Here is a 21,245-nt window from a genome sequence, read left to right on the forward strand (position 1 = left end):
TCGTTTTGTTAATATCGATGAGTGCCTGCGTATTTCTTAATAAAGTTGTTCTTAAACGAAGTAAATAGCCGGAAATAAAAAATCGTTCGTAACTTTTAAACGGTTGATCGTAAGTAATTTTTTTTAATACCAATCGATTCAGCGTGTCAAATTACATCTAGATATATCTATGTCTATTCGTTAATATTAAGTTTAAGACCTTTTTTTAGCTGGATACCTTTTGCTTCAGTCTAACCCATTCCACGTTATGAACTTTTCGTATGTTAACATTTTATATAGATAACTGCATCCAGTTATTTTTTTCTGAATTTACATCTACTGTATTTAGTTGGAGGATGACTATTATATTCGAACAAAAACTAGTTAATCTTTTAATGAATTTGATGTGTAAGACATTTTATGAGGGGCCATTATTTCTAGCTCCTTTCTTGTTCTTTATTATGCAAGAAATCGAGCTTCTTTTTCATTAATGTAAACTGGCATAAATGTATTCATGAAATTAGTTTGTAGTTAGTAAAATTACTTATGTATAATTTTATAGTACTGTTACTGTGTGAATTATTTTAAAATTCTTACAGGATGACCAGCCATGATGTTAAAAGTTACTTAGAAAAAATATATAAAATACCTGTAATGCAAGTAACTACCAGAGTATGGAGTGGTGAGTTTTGCATTCACTTTTGTTTATTTAAAAGAATATTTGGTCTAAAATTTTAAAAACATTTATATTTAAAAAAGTTTAATGTAATTTGTTTTTAATTAACTAGAAAGCTGATATGTATCTATAATAGGCTTTTGCTAATCTGGTTGTTCCTTGAACAGGGGGATGCTGGATTACTGAGATTGTATGGACCTAGTTGCAATGAATGATGTGACTTGTCACTCTGGTACCAACTCTTTTTGCAGGCAGGTTGATAAAATAATATGGTGTGCTGAAATGTAATATTGTACACAGAAAATGAAATCTGAGTAAAAGAATGTGTAACATGAACATTTTTATGAAAACGGAAGTGCATAGGTTAGAAATGAAGGTTATGCCAGATTACCAAGAGTCTATTATTGTATTTATAAAAAAAGTTTAGTTTTAAGAATCTAAAACAGTTATTGATTTGAATTAATTTTTATTAAAGTCTGTCTATGGGAAGAATCAACTTGGGTATTAATTAACCAATCAGCATCAGCCATTGATCACTTAGTTGTGGCAAGTTACTTCTAGTTTCTTCCTCATTTATTAAACATGTTACTGCCATTGTAAACAGTGTTATGAAAGCATATTCAAATACAAGGAAGTTTGCTATAGTAGTTAATTAACTGTAAAGAATCATACACTTAATATGTTAATTTTTTTATAGCATTCATTAACAGAAGTCATTCTGCCATTTAGTCAGAAAAAATAAAATTCACATATTACCTTACATATTAAGCAAAGTGCTGAATATGTAAGGTAATATGTGAATTTTATTTTTTCTGACTTTTATCTGACATCATTAGGGAATATTCTGAATGGTTTAACTGAAGTGACATTTTGCATGAAATTGCTTTCAAGTTGATTCTTTCCATAGACAGATTACAAAAAGAAGAGATTTTGTATGACATATTTATTACTAATGTAAAAGTCTATGAAGCTTGCAACAAGGTTTGGCCATTAAATTTAAGAAGTCAAATTTGCAATTTATTAATAGAAATGTGTTTTTATAAACATTTTTAGTTTTAGATGTTTTAAAACCTACTTTTTGTTAATTTATTTTTCTAATTAGTTATTTCTGTGATACAAATATTTTACAAATTATACAGTGAAGAAAAATAAATATTTTCCTTCACTGTATTAATACAGTGAAGGAAATAAAAGGTAACTTTGTATCACAGAAATAACTAATTAGAAAAATAAATATTTTAAAATAATTTATTACAGTAGAGCATTGATTATCCGACCCGTGATTTTTAATTAACCATCACGTCAGTTAACCGACTGTTCTAGTCGGCAAATTTCAAATGTCCGCTAGTGATGTGGCACTACAATATTTGGCTATGTCTTGGCTACTTTAATATTATTTTTGTTAAATTTTTGCATGTTTTAGCTGGCAACACTGGCTCAACCATCGAAGGGAGGCCAGTATTTAAACTAGACTTAATTTTCTAATTATGAGTGGTTGTTTGTTTTGTTAGCAATAAAATAATTTTAAAATGATTTTTAACAATACAATAATGACGATTATTATTTTTAAAAAAATTTGTTAGGCTTAACATCGATGAAAATTCAATGCAAAGCTGGTTAATAGCGATATACTAATATACTAATTACATGGGATATACTAATATACTATACTAATAATGTGTATTTTCATTCTTTTTGGTTATCCGATTTTTTCAGTTATCCAACCAACCTGAGTCCCGAATTGAGTCGGATAATCAATGCTCTACTGTATTTAATTTGTAATTGAAAATTTTAAATGCAGCTATCAAAATAGATATTAGTTTTTTAATATTAACAATTTTATTTAAGATACAAACCAAGTAATGGTTATATATTCTATTAGATATCCCTCAATTTGTAATTTATTAAAAGTTTTGAAATTGACTAGCCTGTGGCCATTGACATTTGTAAAAATAAATTTTGATCTCAATATTATATTTTTATAACATATGTAAGCACTAAGTCTTATTAATGTTGCACATTCTCCAAGAGTAAATTTTTCTATTTATTATGGTGAATATATTGTTACTTGTTTTTATAAGACATTTATATAAAAAAAATTAAACATTTTACACACAAAATAATTTTAATGTTTGTTATTATGAATCTGTTTAAGACATACTTTGATATTTTAAATCATTTATATTTTTTAGGTGAAATTAAGAAAAATGAATATTTTGGTCATCTGAGAAAGGAAGATGACTACAGAATGGCATATGTTGTATTAGTAAGATATATATTTTGTTTCTGTTTAATACTATAAAAAAATGTAGCTTTTACAATCAGCATTATCAAATTTCTTTCTGATAAACCTAATGAAACTACTGATGAAACCCATCTTTTTAAGGACAAAACTCACTAATATTTACCATTACTAAAATTTCATATTATGTATATAAAGCAAAATATTTAATATCTAACATAAGTGAGTGTGATGCATTTAAGCATTGGAAACATAAGTTTAGAAAGCCTTCTATATCATGCTGCTGACAGGAACTCATCAATATTTAAAGTAAGGGTTACATTTAGAATATATATTTTATGTTACAAGAAACATGCCTGAGTTTTCATTAAAAACGTTTTATTAAAGATAAAACATAAAATGCTTTAAAACTCTCCAACTCTAAAAATGTTTACCAAACTTATGCATCATTTCTTTTTCATATTGGCATTATGCTGTTATACATTTAAAAATCCTGGGCAAAATCTTGGAATTAATTTTAGAAATTATAAATCTAAGTTATTAATTTTTTAGTTTCAATTTTTTTCTGAATTTAATGGAGAAAAGCTCACCTTCAAGCCTAATAGCACTTTCACTTTTATTTTGAAATAAAGTACAAAAAATGATTCCATGCTTATAATACCTAACAATATGTATAAACAAATTACATCATACTAATTTAAAAATAATTAATTTAATTTGTATTGTTAATGAAGCTAAATATCTCCAGTAAAAACAAGTTGCAGGAATTAATAATGATTCAGTGTATTTATAGATTGTACTAGTTGGTTTCAAATTTTACAGACTCAGACATTTTTGGAACTAAAGTTTAGTTCCAGAACAGTTCTCTATTTTTTATACTACTTTAGCCTATACATTTGTCTTTTTGCTATCATTCTGAGATTTTCATTTCATCATTTGACAGATGAACACACAACAACAATAGTATATCAAACTGTTTTATGACGTGAATAAATTTCTTTTGAGAACAAATTACTCCTATTGGCTTAGGCTTTAACATGTAACATTGTCAGTCTCAGATTTTAGTGAAAAACTAAAAACCAAGATAATAATATAAATGCAATGAAAAAGCTGCACATGATTTTTGTCAGATTTTGTGCTATTTAATTCTTATCTATTTTTTTTTTTTTTATTGGAAGTACTGTGAAAATATTGAATTTTTTCATTTTTTTTAACCCACTAAAAATTATACAAAATGCTTTTCAACCAACTAACTTGCCCCTACTAAAAATTATTACCCAGCAGAATTTCTGCTAAATTTTGATATTGCCACTACATTTGATGGATTTTCTACTAAACTAGCAACTCTGTTTACATTTTAAAAATACTATTAAATGAATTGTAATGTAAAAAGTCATACACTATATTATTTATATTATTCTTAATAATGTAAATTTATCTAAGAAAATTTAAATTTTTGAATGATTAACTAAACAAATTTTGTTTTTGTAATTAAATATGATTTATTCATTTATTCTTAAAACCTTTCTTAGAAATTCTTTTAACTTATGTACCATATTAAATTTAAGATGTTCCTAATTTGTGTACCATTCACAAGCAACAGGCAAATCACATAGTACTATATTCTAGTATATCTGTAATAATCTCATTTACATTTAAAATATAAATTTAAACTCCATAATCAATTAATAAAAATGCTATGCCCACTAAAAATTTGTACAAAATGCTTTAATTTTATCACTATAAAAATGCAATAAAACTAAAGCAGACAGTGTTATGTAAGTTTTATTTCTTAGATATTGTTACTTGTTTAGGTTCTGTTTTGGACACCATAAGACCTAGCAGTTTAGGTGACAGCCTATCAATCTGGAGGACCTGGGATTGAAGGTCAGACGGGTCAAAAAATCACAGGAATAGTCTGTCTGGGTATTTTGGGCCTCATCCCTCATCACCAAGCCTCCCCACTGTTGGCTTGGCCAAATCCATAATGGACTTGCTAAAATATTTTAGGCTATGAGCACTGAGAGCCTATTTTTTTTTTTTTTTTTTTAATCAAAGTTGAATATTTTTTAAAAACTGTTTTTGCCTTGTCCATTATCAGTTTGGCCAAGCCAGCAGTGGGGAACTATTAACTGTGATAATTTTTTTTATCAAAACAGTTAATAATTTATTATAACATGAATTGCAACTAATCATTAAATAAGGTACAGAAGAAAGAATGACTCCAAAAAATTTGAATCATATCTCACAAGCACATAGCTAATTACCCCACTGAAGCATTTAGAATACAACTATATAAGCAATGATAGGCTGAAATTATTCCTTTGTTTTGAGAAAATATGATTAAAGTAATTTGATCAAAATAATTTTAAAAATCTGAATTTCATTATAGTTCAAGTCATTGAAATAAAAAACTTTCAAATCATCATTTATGAGTTTAATGGTGAATAATTGTTATTTAAAAACTAGAAAAGATTATTTATTTTGAGAAGTTGTTAAAACCTGCAGACCACATAATCTAAATCAACCAAAATTTTCTCATGGATCATCAGCAGTTCACGAGAAAATTTTGGTGGTCTATGACTAATTTGGACATTGATTGACTAAAGGTTATGTACGCATGGTATTATGAAAGAAATGCAAAATGCTTGGTTGCTTTTTCTCACTTGTTGGGGTTTTTTTTATTCCAATCTAAAACCAAATAGGAATGACTGTTATCAATAAATAATAATGTGATGCTGATCTACCTGTTGTCTGCCCTTCCATAATCTCCAGAAAGAAGTTAGATCAATGTCCAGACCGGATGTGAAAAGATTAGGGGCAGGAGGCCTATATTAAGTATATATGAACCTCCAGTTTGGACCAGAAGTCACGTTACTTTGATTCAGAATTTGATTCAGACTCCCCGAATGGAGAGCAGCAGGAAAAGTATAATGTACAGTCCCTGTACATTATACTTTTCCTGCTGCTCCGACAAGACACTGCTAAAAGAATTGAGAACATTATGTCAAAAAATTAATGCCTAGCTTTTTCACAATGCCACAATAAATAATTGCTCGTTAGAATTAGTTTAGTTTGTTTAATTAGGGCAACACGACACGTGAGCGATCTGCCGAGGGGGATGCATCTCAGGAAGACTTATGTGATACTTTCCATTCCATGCAGGTAAGTGATGTGGAATGGAAAGTATATATATCGTTTACATATTGAACTATATCATTACTACATACTGCATTAATGATATATTGCGAAATAGTTGTGCTATATCATTGTTGCAGTTATTTGGTGAATATAATAGTATATATTTTTAAATTATATCTTTTGTAAGAATTAGATTTAGTTTATTATTTTCTTAAGTNTGCTATATCATTGTTGCAGTTATTTGGTGAATATAATAGTATATATTTTTAAATTATATCTTTTGTAAGAATTAGATTTAGTTTATTATTTTCTTAAGTTTTTTCCAATAGACGACGCTACGTGTAAAGCCAGCAAATCTAATGTAGATAGAAATTAATCAATTTATAGAAATCCAATCGATATTTTTGGGTGATATTTATGGCATTATCTAAATTAGAAGTGTGTTAACGTAAATGCCCAGTTTCGTAGCAATTGGTCGAACGGTCCAGGAGTGTGTAGCCAACAAACAAACATTCTCATTTATAATCGTTGATATATTATATATATATATATATAATCAAACTTTACATTAATTAGAAAGATACTTAATAGTTTTTAATTATGTAATGTCTCCTACCGATAAATTTTCAGAATGTGGTTGAGACATGATGTTTGCAGTAGCTTTAGTGCAGTTGAGTGGACTTCGATTAAAATAACTTCATTAAGTAAGAAAGTCGATACTAAGAACGATTCCGTTGAGAGATTTTCTTAAGTAATCTTCGAATGAATGATGGTAGAATAATTGTTTTTTTTCAGCCTAGAGAGTATAAATTCGAATTTCCCGAGTTGTTTCCGAAGGAAAAGAAGAAGGAAGAAGAAAAGGAATTGAAAGATTTCGACAAGAGAGTGAACGAATACAAGAAGAATATCTGGAACGAAAATAGGGCAGATCTTCCACCCTGGTTCAACATATAAAACTATTCGTAGGAATATTTAAATAGAGCAGAATTCTTTGTTATTTGAAAGAATATTTTCAATTGATAAACCAAATAAAAATAAATAAATAAAATTGGAACGAGAGTCTTGTCTTGAGTTAATATTTACGAGTCTGGAAAGTGAACGCACGTCCTCTTGTACGTTTTTATTTCTTTACACGTTTTTATCACAGGAATGAGATGGTCTGTGTTTTAAAATACAAGGTCTGTTCAAAAAGTATCGGACCTTATTTTTTTCCGCGTAAACCAATGATGCGCGAGAGGCCTCCTTTGGTGGAGTTGTGGAGGGGACAGTCATGCACATCTCTGAATTTTTTCCCGCCTGCAGGAAGCGTCAGTCGTTGGCAATCGGCCTATGAGTGAGGTCATGTAGAGCGCTCTCGTCGGATTCCACTAAGCTGAAAAAATGACTGAACAACGCGAGCAGCGGTATTACATCAAATTTTGCCAAAAACCTTGGCGATCCCCGAGTGTAAATCATTCGCAAGATTCAGCAGGCTTTCGGGGACGATCCTCGAGGCCAAAAAAAAGCGCGGCAGGTCTGCAGCAATATCAAAGGTCATGTTGACAGTTTTTTCGACTCTCGTGGGGTGGTGTGTCGTGAGTACGCACCACAAGGCCAAACCATCGCAAAGGAGTACTACCAGGAGGTCCTTCGTCGTCTTTCCGATACAGTGCGACGCAAACGACCGGATCTGTGGTCGATCAAAACTTGGCAGCTCCATCGTGATAACGCATCCGCCCATTCTGCGCATCTGATTCAGGCTTTCGTCGCCAAACACAACACTCCTGTGGTTCGTCACGCTCCGTAATCTCCCCACATGGCTCCGTGTGACTTTTGGCTATTTCCCAAGCTGAAAATGCCGCTAAAAGGAACACGAATTTAGTCGAGAGAAGACATCGTGCGAAATGCGACGGACCGGCTGATGGCCATTCCAGAAAATGCGTTCCAGCAGTGCTTTCAGCAATGGCAGGAACGCTGGGAGAAGTGTATACATTACCAAGGAGACTACTTTGAAGGGGATTAGGGTTTTGTACCTCAAAGTCAATAAATTTTGCCGACCAAAGGTCCGATACTTTTTGAACAGACCTTGTACAGTAATACAATCGAATTATCGTCATTGCGGATAAAATGGAAAAATAATGGAGAGACACGTCGGAGTTGTGGAGTTTTAGTCAGAGTCGGTAGATTTTTACGCGACTCCACAGCCCTGATTAGAGGCTCTATTGATGAAAAGCATATGGCTATTAAGACATCAACTGAAGAAGCAGTAGCCTATTTCAATAGAAATAAGTATTATTCTGTCATCATATAAGTTTAGTTTGTAATGAAAAAATGGTATTCAAATGATACATATGGGAAATGACTTCTCAAGAAATTGTAAGTGAAAATTCATTCAAGTATAAAAACTTGTGTAATTTTGGATTATTATTAATGCTGTTCATTTCTTTACGATTTATTTAATGCTCTGAATATAACATTTCTGAAGATTCCAAATGCTATTAGGTAAACCTCACTTTTAATCGTAAACAATGAATCGAACTTATTTTTTTTCACATTAACTGTTTATGAAAAAAGTCATCTAAAGCTATTGAACCTTACAATGAAAAAAAGATCATTGTAAACATTTTACACAACAAATAATTGAAATTTACCAATAAAAATACTTTCTGCTGTTTATTTTTCGAAAGCTAATTCCATTTTTTAGTACTTTGTATAGAAAGTAATTTTTTTCATGAGAGCAGCCATATTGAATTAGCACAAAGCTCGACAACGAACTATCTATCACTCCGAGCTTACCAATTTCGCTAAACATGACGTCACATAGCTCTAAAGTAAACGCCAATGAGCGTGGCACTCGGACGAAAGTATACAGGCTGAGCGTGCTGATAGTAAAATTAACTCACAAGGGCTAATTTTACTATCGGAGTGGCATCTAATAAATTTTAATAAAATTTAGTTAATAGTTACGTTAAAAGTATACAAACTCTATATTAAATTTGTAGTATTCACTAAAAGAGTTAATCAGAGTTATTAGCAATCAAATGTCGTACTATTTTATATGCGGATTTTTAAAAGTGAAAGGGTCGCGGAGGAAGACGGCGATATTACATTTAGAATAAATTCTGGAATTTTCGAAAATGGGAGANAAAAGTTCCGTGAGCCTCTTGTAAGCAAATAAATACATTATCTACAACTTGTCCGTTAGCATTAATTAAATATTGAACGGTGTAGGAATGCGTAACTTTATTACTTGGAGAATGTGCAAATCCAATAGTATGTTTTTCTCCTTTATATGAAAGTGTCCTCGGTGAAATCATTTCGTACGAAAAAACCACACCGATCCGTATTGAATATGAAGTTTCGCGAATAAGATGGCAATAAATTTTTTACTGTTGTTTGAAATCGCGCAGCTTTTACTAAAATATACTTTTCGTTCACTATTTCTGTTTTATTTACAAGTTTTGTAATCTTTCGAGATGCTAATCTATATTCTTTTTTAAATTTTGCAACCCAGGAATCACTAGCTGTAAATTTAATTGAACTATTCAGTTGAAGAAATTTCTGTAATGCCCATATTTTTAATTGATTACCTTTAACAATTTTATAGCTGTCTCGAGTTTCGTCAAACATTTGTTTAGTATGTTCTTTAATGATTTTTAACGTTTCAATTCTATGCTTTCTAGATTTAAATTGTTTTTCCCATTTATATAAATCACTAAAACGTTTTAATTCTTTAGCTCCTTTCCGCTGTAATGTATGTAATTTCCATTTTGGGTGTTTCTTATGTAAGTTAAGAATTTCTTCTTTTCGTTTTCTTGAGATTATATTTTTATCGCATTTTTCATCATCTGAATATCCTGATTCACAGTCAGTGTCTGCGTTATCAATTTCTTTTTCTTGAAGCAGACATGTTATTTTATTATCTGAAATAGGCCTATCTATAAACAAATTATTATTTTCCCTCTGACAAAACTCTTCGTCATCTCTACTTATATAGCTACTTAAAATATCGCTAAATGCATTAAAAAGCAGTTTGGCTACCTGTTTATCAACGTCTGAAATATTAGGCCTACAAATCTTTTCTGTAGGCCAAACGTTATCGCATAAACGTTTAAATTCTATTATAATGTTTTGAATATTTACGTTTAATTCTTCCATTCTCGAAAATTCTGAAATTTATTCTTAAATGTAATAGCGCCGCCTTCCTCCGCGACCCTTTCACTACTAAAAATCTGCATATTCGTATTAAACTACTATAAAATAGTACGACATTTAATAGTTATTAATCCTGATTAATACTTTTAGTAAGTACTACAGATTTAATATAGAGATTGCATGCTTTTAACATAATTATTAACTAAATGTTATTAATTCTTCTCCCATTTTCGAAAATTCCAGAATTTATTCTAAATGTAATATCGCCGTCTTCCTCCGCGACCCTTTCACTTTTAAAAATCCGCATATAAAATAGTACGACATTTGATTGCTAATAACTCTGATTAACTCTTTTAGTGAATACTACAAATTTAATATAGAGTTTGTATACTTTTAACGTAACTATTAACTAAATTTTATTAAAATTTATTAGATGCCACTCCGACAGTTCCCTTGTCAGAAGTAAACGCACGCATAGTAACACCAGCGAGTTCGATGACGTCAGTTCGAGTACAACACGAAAAACTCGAGGCTAATACTACGTTCGCACACAATCCACGACTCACTTCTATCTCGATTTACCTACAATCTGAATTGTGACTGTCGCCAGTCGTACGTCATGCTGTTCGCACAGGCAATCCGCTCGAGAAGAACCCGACTATTACACGCGATAATAAGACTGACATAACTACGCGGTAAGTCACGAACACCAACAAACAAAATGGAAGTTTTGGTTATAAATAAATACTTTTTCTTGCCGCATATTTAATAATAGACAGATGTCATCGTCTCTCCAGATATCTTTTTTATTTTTCTGTCGATAGCTGGACACGTGTTCAGCAGCCATATTGTATTTTCTCGCGCGCGTGGGATTGTGGGATCTCTCTTATGACTGGATCTAGTTTCAAGAACTCTCTCGAGTCGATCGCGATTTAACCTCGTTTCAGTCGAGATTGAAACGGTCGAGAGAGGTCGCACCACGGAACAGTCTCCGACCTTGGTCACAATCTAGATCGAAATACCCGGTGCAAACGGGGTATAAGGGCCCACATTGCACTTGGTCGGTACTATCCCTATTTTAGGGGAATAGGGTGATAATTTGCCACTGGGCGGTATTGGGTCGGCTTGACCGGCAATTTCAAATCGAGGCTGGAGGTTGACAAAAATATTTAAGTGTTCGCAAAACAGTTTTAAAAATAAATATTTTAATTAATTAATTTTAGTTCTTAGCCCGAGTTAACTCGGGCAGGTTACATAGCGTTACAGAAAACTCGGCCCTTTCGGCCCCCAAATTTTGTTTTTGGATTTTTGGAATGTTTTTTAAATCTCCAAATTTTTTCAAAATTTTTACCCGCGCGAAAAAATTTTATCGCGATTTTAATTTACCTTGAATGACGCACGATTAACTTAAAAAAAATCCCATTAAAAACAATTATCAAATTTATTAAATCGTTCTCACGGATTTTACTTCGGTGAAGTTATTTAAAGCTACTTTCTGATATCAAAAACGGCATCCAATAATTTTTTAATTAATATATTTTATTATATATACATTTAATTAAGTCGGGGGGGGGGTTGGAAAGCGCAATAAAAATTTTAATTTTTTAAAAATATACGGCCAGCTAGTATTCACCCTACTTTAAACCTTTCGCCTCCCGAGACTTCTATGAGAATTTCCCGGGAAATCCAACACCAGCTGTTCTCAAAGTCATCCAGCTGTAAACGCAATGACTCATCGATGTCAAATTTCACAGAAAAGCGAGACAATGGAAAATAAAATTTGAAGCTTTTTCTACAAAATTAACGCATTTCTTTCGTATTTTCCAGTTTTAAGTATTTTTTATGTTTAATTACATTAATATCAAAAATTGCTGGAAACTAAAAGGAATTAAGAAATATTATACAGAATTGTTTCTAATATTTATTACGTATACTTATAATGATAAAACACTTGCATAACACCTTAAATACTTTTTCCAGCAACACTAATTTATTTAAACGAGCATTTTCGACTCCTTTTCATAGGTCTGCGTCAAGTTTAACAAGAAAATTCGAACTGTCCTAGAGGTCAGCTCAAACTAAATCAGTTTCATCCTATGCAGATATTTATAATGGAAAAGTCGTTTTATCATTAAAAACACGTGTTTTTTGTTATGATTAACAGATGATGCTATAATATGTTAAATTTTTAAAAAAATTAAAAAACCAAATGTTGCGGAGAAAGTTGAGTAACTAACTCGTTGCTGGATTTTTAAAACAAATAGGAATTATTTTTGGGTAAATTTCTGATCGGGACCAAAGCATTCCAAATCAAATACCGATAAATCGGGACGTGTGGCAACTCGCATAAAACGTCAAAATTAATTCATAGGCAAGTATTATCATTTCGAAGCCGAAGTAAGTGATCTCTATTGCATCAAATTTTCTGCTTAATTTTAATTAGACGCGAAAATGTGCCCAATTTTGTTCTTATCATAGTGCCATTCACAGAGATAAATTATTTTAACTGATAACGGATCTGGAATTTTTTACTGACAAATCATAATGACTGGTATAATTCAATAATATGAATCGTGTTTTATTCTACAGGAAGGGTAAGGTTTATTAAAACATCTTCTAATACAACATTCTTACCTTAGTATGAATCTGAATGAGGAGAGATGGAAGGCTTTGAGAAGAATGAGAAAAACTGATTCAGTAGACGAATACTGTACTTCAAACTGAAATGCCGGTTTCAGAATTTATATACAGGTAACCCCCGTATAACACGGCACTTCTATAGCACGGATTCGCTCTAACACGGTTCGAGAATTGATACCATCCCCCGTATAACACGGTACTTTTATAGCACGGATTCACTCTGACACGGTTCGAGAATTGGGTAAAACCCTCGTACAACATGAAATGTAATAAATTTTTACATACTTAAGTAATAATAGTTCACGAAAATTATTATTTTCGTGAACTATTAGTACTTAAGTATGTAAATTTTCTCTTCTCGCCTTCTGTCGATACACGTGGTCCTTCTCGAAACTTGTTTCAATGTTGCCAGATCGCGACGCTTCTGCTTCTGATGTTGCCGAATGTTTTTCCCTTATTCCATACTTGCTTTATTCTTCATAAGTGCTTAGCACCATATAAGGAAATTTATAAAGACCTTTTAACTAGAAGCAAGCAATCTAAAATTACATACATTTTGCAAAAGGTAAAGCATGGATCTGAAGATAATGCAGAAAAATGCTCAGAGGATAAGGATAACTTGCCAAAAAGAAAACGCTCTCGGTTAATTAATAGTGTTTTTAGTGATGACGAAGAAAACATTGTTTAATTTATATTAATATGTATCACTTAAAAAAATTTTAATGAAGATATTTATCTTAATTATGAAAATATACTAGCATGTTTTTTAATTTTTGGAACCTAACCCTCCTTTTCGTATTAGTTCTTTGTTTCGTATAACACGGATTCGCATAACACGGCAATTTTTTGGAACGTAACTACCGTTTTATACGGGGGTTACCTGTACTGCCAAATGAAAAAATTATCTGCAAGTTAATAACTGCATTCACTATTCGCTCACACGAAGTATTGGAGATATCGAGTTTAGCGGAGTTGCAGATTTCAGGGTTCAGACAAAATTGCCCACCAATTTTTTAAATTTTCCCTAAAACGAATTTATGTACAGTATAGCGTAAAAAATTTATAACTTATATTTCGACCCGTATCTTGAAAAAGGCGTGGATCCCCATTTTTATTAAATATTTGAATTCCTCATCGCAATTAATGGAAAATGGCAAAGTTTAAACACAGTCGATCGATCAAATTTTGAGAACGAACACAATTCTGTAAACCATACAGAAGAGACTTCGTTAATGCTCTGTCTCAACCACTCTCTTAAATATTGCTAGTAATGGTTTTTCAGAATAAAGACTATTCAGATTATTATTCGTTTAATGTTATGAAGGAATTATTGAGCATTGCTAGAATTTCTGTATACTTACGTCTAGCAGACATCAAAAATTGCAAGGAAATTACGAAAGCAATAATAAAAATGTTTAAAAAAACATTTCAACAACAATAAAATGTTCATTTTACGACGAAACGTCTCATATTTGACTAAGTAAACATCTCGAAGCATGCCTTTTCTTAGAAAAGATCAGTACCAGATGTGATCCTAGGCGGTCAAATACTAAACGTTTTTACAGGCGGTCTGTAACATATATATCAGGATCCGTTATTTACCATCCGATTGATTCGTGGTTGTGCTGGCCAAACCCATGATGGGTTTGAAAAAGACCCTCGGATCAAAATGAAAAATACCATATAGGAGTATGCAATTAAAGATGGCTGAGTTTGAGAATTCCTTTTCCGCTAAGATTATTTCATTGTAAGACTCTTCTTAGAAAAAGGCCCAGGTGCAAGTAATTTTTTTCTGGCCCCAAAACGTTCAATTAAGAGAATGATCTCATTGAGCATTACTACTACATTCGTGTTGCTACTACGAACTAGTCACCAGACACGTTAAATATTCCCGTAAATTCATTGGCGTGATAACACGTACAGTGGTACCTCAGGATACGAAATTAATTCGTTCCGAAACTGAGATCGTATCATGAAAATGTCGTAAGGTGGAACATCTTTTCCCATACGATTACATGTAAAACCAAATAATTCGTTCCAACGCGAAAAACATACTCAAATTAAAGCCAAGTAATACATTAAAAAAATAACTGTAGTAAGAAAAACAAATGAAAAATGCAAACTAATGTAACGTCGTATGGTGAGTTTTTGTTCGTATCGTGGAGCAAAAATGTTCGAATTTCATGTCGTATCCTGAAAATTTCGTATGCTGGGGCGTTCGTAACCTGAGGTACCACTGTATTACATTTATTTCACTCAATGTTTTCACCAATGTGAGAGAACCATTCTCTAAATTTGAGATATCCGAAAGGAGTCGTCTTTTATTTTATAAGACTTGTATTTTTTGTATCAAGAGAGACCATAATCATCTGTTCTTTGGCAAGTATTTTTACATCTACTGTAAATCAAGAATTTGAACAACAGAAATGAGTTATAATTCTTCCTTATTTGCGCATAAATTTTTATAAACTTATGTAATATAAAAGAAAGATACTTATGTAATAAAAATCGCCGTTATTCAGAATAATTTTCGCTAAACATAAATTACTACTGCTACGGCTTTGTCACGCAGTCCGTTTTTCGGTTTCCCCAAACAGGAACATTTTGAATCACGCTTAGGATTGTTTTTTCAGAAAATTTTTGATAGAAACGAAATCGAAAGAGCAGCTTAATAAGGTAGATAAACGTTTTAATAGAGTAAAATTGAGAATATTTAAAATGTTAGAAAATATTGTTTGAGTCTCTCAGTTCGTCTGTCGTAATTTTAGGCTGTGTACACATTAGGCGTTTTTAAACACGCGTTTTAAAGAATCAAGAGTTCTGCATAGGCATACATACTCAAGCGCGCGTTGATAGATTTTTGTTAAAACGAGCGTTTTGAGATATTTGCTGCCATGTCGTCGTACTGTACATTCGATCGCGCGCTTTCGGGTAGAGTGGACGTACGTTGGCCGAATTGGAGAACGATCATTTCGATACTGATCTATTTATTATTTAAGAGAGACCAGCCATCGTCAAATGATTTTATAGATATTCTAAAAGAATTTAAAAATTTGGGTTCATATTATCTTAGTTTCGGATACAACGTCAGAAACATTCCATGCGTCAGTCTATCTCGTAATATTGGGTGACCCAAAATTCTCTTTGCCTCTGCCATCGTCTTTTATAGCGACGATGAAGGAGGCACACACAAGCAATTACTTTCACGTCCATTTCAAAACTGAGCCAGTGCTAACGCTCCACTAAACGGTCGTCGAACACCGAGCTAACGCGCGTTTAACGCAACGCAAAACGCCTAATGTGTACAAGCCCTTATAGTAAAGAATGTGCGCATCATTCACAATTAGGCTTCGACAAATTACAATTTATTTTACTATCTTTAATACTGATAAACTGGTATTTGTTCTATTTTTATAGAACCAATAAGTCATTGTTCTGTTCACTAATTGTATAAGTTCTATTAAAATATATTCGCGTATTACATAATAAATAGCAGCACTCTGTTCCATTATTAATTAAATACAATTTCGTTTGTTTCTTGAAATAAAAAAAGCGGAATATCGACAAATTTAGGAAAACGAAATTCAGAAAAGATTCTAAAAAGATGGACCATTTTTAGAGAGATCATTTTCGTGATTTTCGTATTATCAAAACAAGTAAAGAATATGACATGAAATTGGAAAACTATTAGATGTTTTATTTAGAAATATGAAACTTGACTGTACAAAAACTTTAGGTATAAAATGATTAGGAAACTTATTTCGATTCAGATAAACGACAAAATTAATAGATAATTTGATTATTTATGTTTACATCGAACTTTTTATTACATAATTTACAAAAAAGAATATCGACGAAGCGTTAGGAACAAAAGAAAAACTCTTATCGTATGTACGGTACCTAATTCAGACTGAATTTTCATTCTTACTTCTTGAATCACCTTATCGAAATAGTATTTTACTAAATATGCGAGAACAGTAGTTAATTTACACTTCATAATATAAAAATGAAAGGAAAACAATCATCTCGATATAGTTTTGGGATTCGACTAATATAAATTAAAACAGGAAATTATATCCTACACTTTATCCGATTAAATCACTTCCGGCAACATTCCTGGACCAATTATATTATGTGATAAGTCACAAAGACGTTAATTTAAGTCCTTCTTGGTGCATTTTTAAAAATCTCTCCGACGGAATTTCACGTGGACGGTTTTCAAGTTTTAGATCCTTTGAAAAATAAGGCCAGCTGAGATCTCGATAACAAAACTTAATTGCGATTGAATTATAAAGAAACTTTCTCCCTTCACGCAATTTATACATTAAATTTTTGATAAACATTTTACAACAAATTTTCTAGTTACATTTTAGATAAGTAAGTTGTCACGAGGGAAAAAACTCCTCCAAAAAGCAACGTTTGAACCAAAATAATCAATTGAAAAGTCCAAAATCATGCAATTACATTCGAAGAAACGTCGCAATTTTCAAAATAAAACTTGTGACAAGAAAAAACACTAGAAACGGTTTTAGGTGTATTGCAGGCCGCGTTACTCGATGTAGATTAAAGAAATTAAAGATCTATGAACAAAATACTTGAAACAAATAGAAATACTATTTATATTTCATTTAATAATCATTCATGTACATTTTGAAAGAGCATTTCACTCATGACATCTACAACCCAAATAATACGGACGTAGTGCAAAATACTTTTCTGCATCAAAATCGTCCGTAAATCTACCGTGGTTCGTCCGGTATTCTCTCAAACGACAAAAGTTTTCGATTCAAGAAAATAAAGCAGCCTATGCGTTGAAGAGAATATGCTGCATTTCTTTTAAGTAACAGAGTTTAATTGGGGTGAAGATCTGTATATCGGAGAAATAGCACTTCTTTATATGTGCATATATATATATANTCTCAAACGACAAAAGTTTTCGATTCAAGAAAATAAAGCAGCCTATGCGTTGAAGAGAATATGCTGCATTTCTTTTAAGTAACAGAGTTTAATTGGGGTGAAGATCTGTATATCGGAGAAATAGCACTTCTTTATATGTGCATATATATATATATATATTTATTTATATATATTTTTCTTTAATAGTAGTCTTTTTGTGCTGAGATTGACAAACATATTTAGTCATATATCTCTCTCTCTCTCTGTTCACGATTCCAACACTTGGCTAACAATGACAACTGGAGTGAACAGGAAAACTTCTATTTTCGTAGTTACACTAAATTTTTTGTTTGTTTTTTTGTTTCCTTCTTAATTTTGTCCTTTTCACTCAAATATCCAGGGAACAGTTCTGGTAAACGATCTACCGACTGCATTATTCCAATTTCTACGTTCTTATTTCGTGAATATTGCGTGAGGAAGATGAGAAGGCTCCACGATTACGACGCAGTCAGTTTCGTGTCAATAAAATTCAACACAAATCACACGACGTTGCCATTTTGCACCACATTCCCAAGAATTTTTGTTAATTACAGAAATTTCAAACGGGTCCATTCTGAACTACGTCCGATGAATGCTGTTCGCTTTTACATCTAACAAAAAAGAAAAAAAACTTTAATATGTAATTATAGACTTTGAAAATAGTAATATTTAAATTATTTCATTTATTTACACTAAACGCACGTTTAACATTAAAAAAGTTACAATAATGTAGAAACTGAATACACTAATACCTCGCACTTTGAACGATGTTTCTATGTTCAACTGCACAGGCAGTGGAAAAAACTGCACTCACTGCGTAAACAATCTGTTGTGCGCCGAAGTCATCTCTCGCTGTGAACGCCCTTACGTTACTTTAGTCTTATTTTCAGTATTTTTTTTGTCGCTTTATTTTTGATGTGTTTGGTTATAACTGATTGCACAGATGAAATTTAGACATTTTCAAAAAAAATTGTTTTGACAATTAACTCAAGAAAGATTACAGTTCAGCCTCATAAGTAATCACCATCAACATCAATCACATCTTGCCACCTTTGTTGAAAACAGCCACTCTCGAGAGCATGGAATTACTGATGTTTTTCTATGAAGAAAGTCTCAAACATCGAATATTGCCATTGAAGAGTATATTGGCAATATAGTTCTGCGGGCGCGAAATAGGTAATAATCAGTTGAAAAGTCTGGTCTGTAAGATGGACAAAGCAAAACCTCCCAGCCAGACTACCCAGCTCATGTAAGCCATCTTACTTCTATGTGCTGGTGATTTGTCTTGGTAATATTTGACTTTGTCAATTTTTTGACGAAGTTCTTTGATCTTGATCTTCAAACGATCCAGATGTTTGGAGTAGAGTTCTTTCGTGACAATGATGTCAGTTGGAAGCAGCTCCAGCATGACGACTGACAAACGCAGATCACCTAATTCTTCCAATCTATCGCACCTTTGACATTTCCAATAGTTAGTTGACCATGATTCACTCAAACACAAACTTTTCAGATGAGATCGAACCTTTATTGTGTTGTGGCTGTTTTTGAAATGTTAGAGCAAGAGAATGCAAATGTGTTCTTTTGAAAGTTTCATATTGACAGACATTGTTCATGCATCTATTTCCAATGAAGTATGTGACAAAATGCCCTTTGGTTACTCTTAATTATATATCCATATTGAACGTTCTAAAACATTTTTTCCAATTCTTTTTTAAAAAAACCAAAATGTCTAAATTCTACCTTTACAACCTGATATATACAGGGTGTCCATAAAGTCCATGTGCAATTTAAAAAATTTATAATAATAGTATTTGTGATAGAGAAATTATGTAGAATGTATTGAAAATAAGAAAATCTATATATATATATATATATATATATTTTTTGTTTTTGTATTTTTATTAAGTTTTCACATGTCCACCATCGTTAGTAATACACGGGTAATACAATTTTGTAGTTCTCTAAATACATTTGCCAACTGATTTACAGTAATTCCTGAAATCACATTAGTTATTTTAGCTTTCAAGTCTTCTAATGATTGAGGTTTGGTTGCATATACAGTGGGTGATTGGTTAATGAACATAATCCCTTCTAAGACTTTGTTCTTTATCTGAATTGTTCATTAACCGATTATAAATTTACCATAGGTTTTTATGGGAATTTGATTAATTTGTTCCAGAGACTCCAAAAAATAAAAAATATATACTTTTTTACTACATTCATTTATATGTAATAGTGAAAATACATATATACGCAGTCTTGCATTTTTATCAGTCATGTTTTTTCCGTTTGTGGTGGTTAAAGAATCTGTCCAATGTCGATTGCTTTTCTCTTTTCTTCAGGATTTTTTAAAAGTAATTAATAGTATTGTAATTGTAGAGACCCCCAACCCCATTAACCTTATTCTGGTTTGGATGCCACTTGAATGATTGTTGTTCTGACATCATCCCACTTCTTCAAATGATCATTAGTAGCAATGTCAACATTGATCCTCTTTTGTTTTCCTCTTTTTCAAAAGAAAACACATTCACTGAGTTTCTTGGTATTCTTCATTTGAGAGTTCTTGGAGTTCTTCTGTCATCAGATCAGTTTCATGTTCCATTATGAGCTCTAAAATGCTCTTTATTTCTTTCATAGCTAAGATTGTTCCTACTGTAGACCTGATTCAAGCCATACTGCCTAGCAACATCAGACATCTTGTGCCCACTTTCTACCTTGGCTATTATCTCTTACTTGATTTCTATGGTAAGCACAGTTCTTGACACTCCTCTTTTTAGGTTCCATAATATTATCAGTTTTTTTTAAATAAGAAGTTCAGAAAAGCACTTACAAAAATTCAGAGAACAGAAATCAACTAGACCACAAAAAATTATTTAAATGAAAGGCCCAGATGAAATTTGAAATTTGGTATTAAAACATTAACAAATATCTGATGGGACAGTTAAACTTTCACCTTTTGTAAATAAACTGACGCAAAACTTAACAAGTACCCATCCAACAGCGTTGCAAAGACTATAAAAAAATTATTTGTCAGAAAGGTAAACAAAAAGCTGGAATTACAAGGGATAGTTTCAAAATTCAGAGATACCTCTGAATTTTGAAACTATCTGATCGGTACTGGGTTGAGCATCAATGTTGACGTCTCCTGCGCTCCAAAAGGTTTCAAATTGTTACCTGAAGACAAGGGAAAATCAATCGGTATTCGTTATTTTACATTGCTTCTTTTTATGTTTGTTCAGTAAAGTGTTTGTTGTCCTATCATAAAAATCTTTCGCCAAAGTGTTCACTATCCAAACTGTTCGTTAACCGATCATCCACTGTACTATTGTTTTCACATGTCCCCATATTAAAAAAAATCTAATCAAGTCAAGTCAAGTCTGGTGAACATGGAGGCCGAGAAAATGGTTTACCTCTTCCAATCTCTAACATTTACTAAATAATTTTACTTAAAACTAGATACATTGAGCTTTCTAATACTTTTTGTAGATTTTTTCTATC

The 21,245-nt window shown here is 31.8% G+C and overlaps 1 protein-coding gene across 2 annotated transcripts in view; it reads left to right on the forward strand.

Annotated features, from left to right (window-relative positions):
- The window catches only part of LOC111640333 (39S ribosomal protein L23, mitochondrial-like), a 12,729-nt gene extending 5,640 nt beyond the window's left edge, over nt 1-7,089 (forward strand). Inside the window, exons 1-4 of one of the 2 annotated variants that reach the window (XM_023386345.1) lie at nt 233-258; nt 579-661; nt 2,848-2,921; nt 6,834-7,089. In XM_023386345.1, the coding sequence (XP_023242113.1) occupies nt 248-258; nt 579-661; nt 2,848-2,921; nt 6,834-6,992 (327 nt within the window). In that variant the 5' untranslated portion in view covers nt 233-247 and the 3' untranslated portion in view covers nt 6,993-7,089. Of the gene's footprint in view, nt 1-232; nt 259-578; nt 662-2,847; nt 2,922-6,833 lie in introns of those variants that run through there. The other variant, XM_023386346.1, reaches the window with a different exon arrangement.
- The last annotated feature ends 14,156 nt before the right edge of the window (nt 7,090-21,245 follow it).

This window comes from Centruroides sculpturatus, unplaced genomic scaffold, assembly GCF_000671375.1.
Source record: "Centruroides sculpturatus isolate CEXI.00-Female unplaced genomic scaffold, Cexi_2.0 scaffold1308, whole genome shotgun sequence".
In the NCBI taxonomy this organism is placed as follows: domain Eukaryota; kingdom Metazoa; phylum Arthropoda; class Arachnida; order Scorpiones; family Buthidae; genus Centruroides; species Centruroides sculpturatus.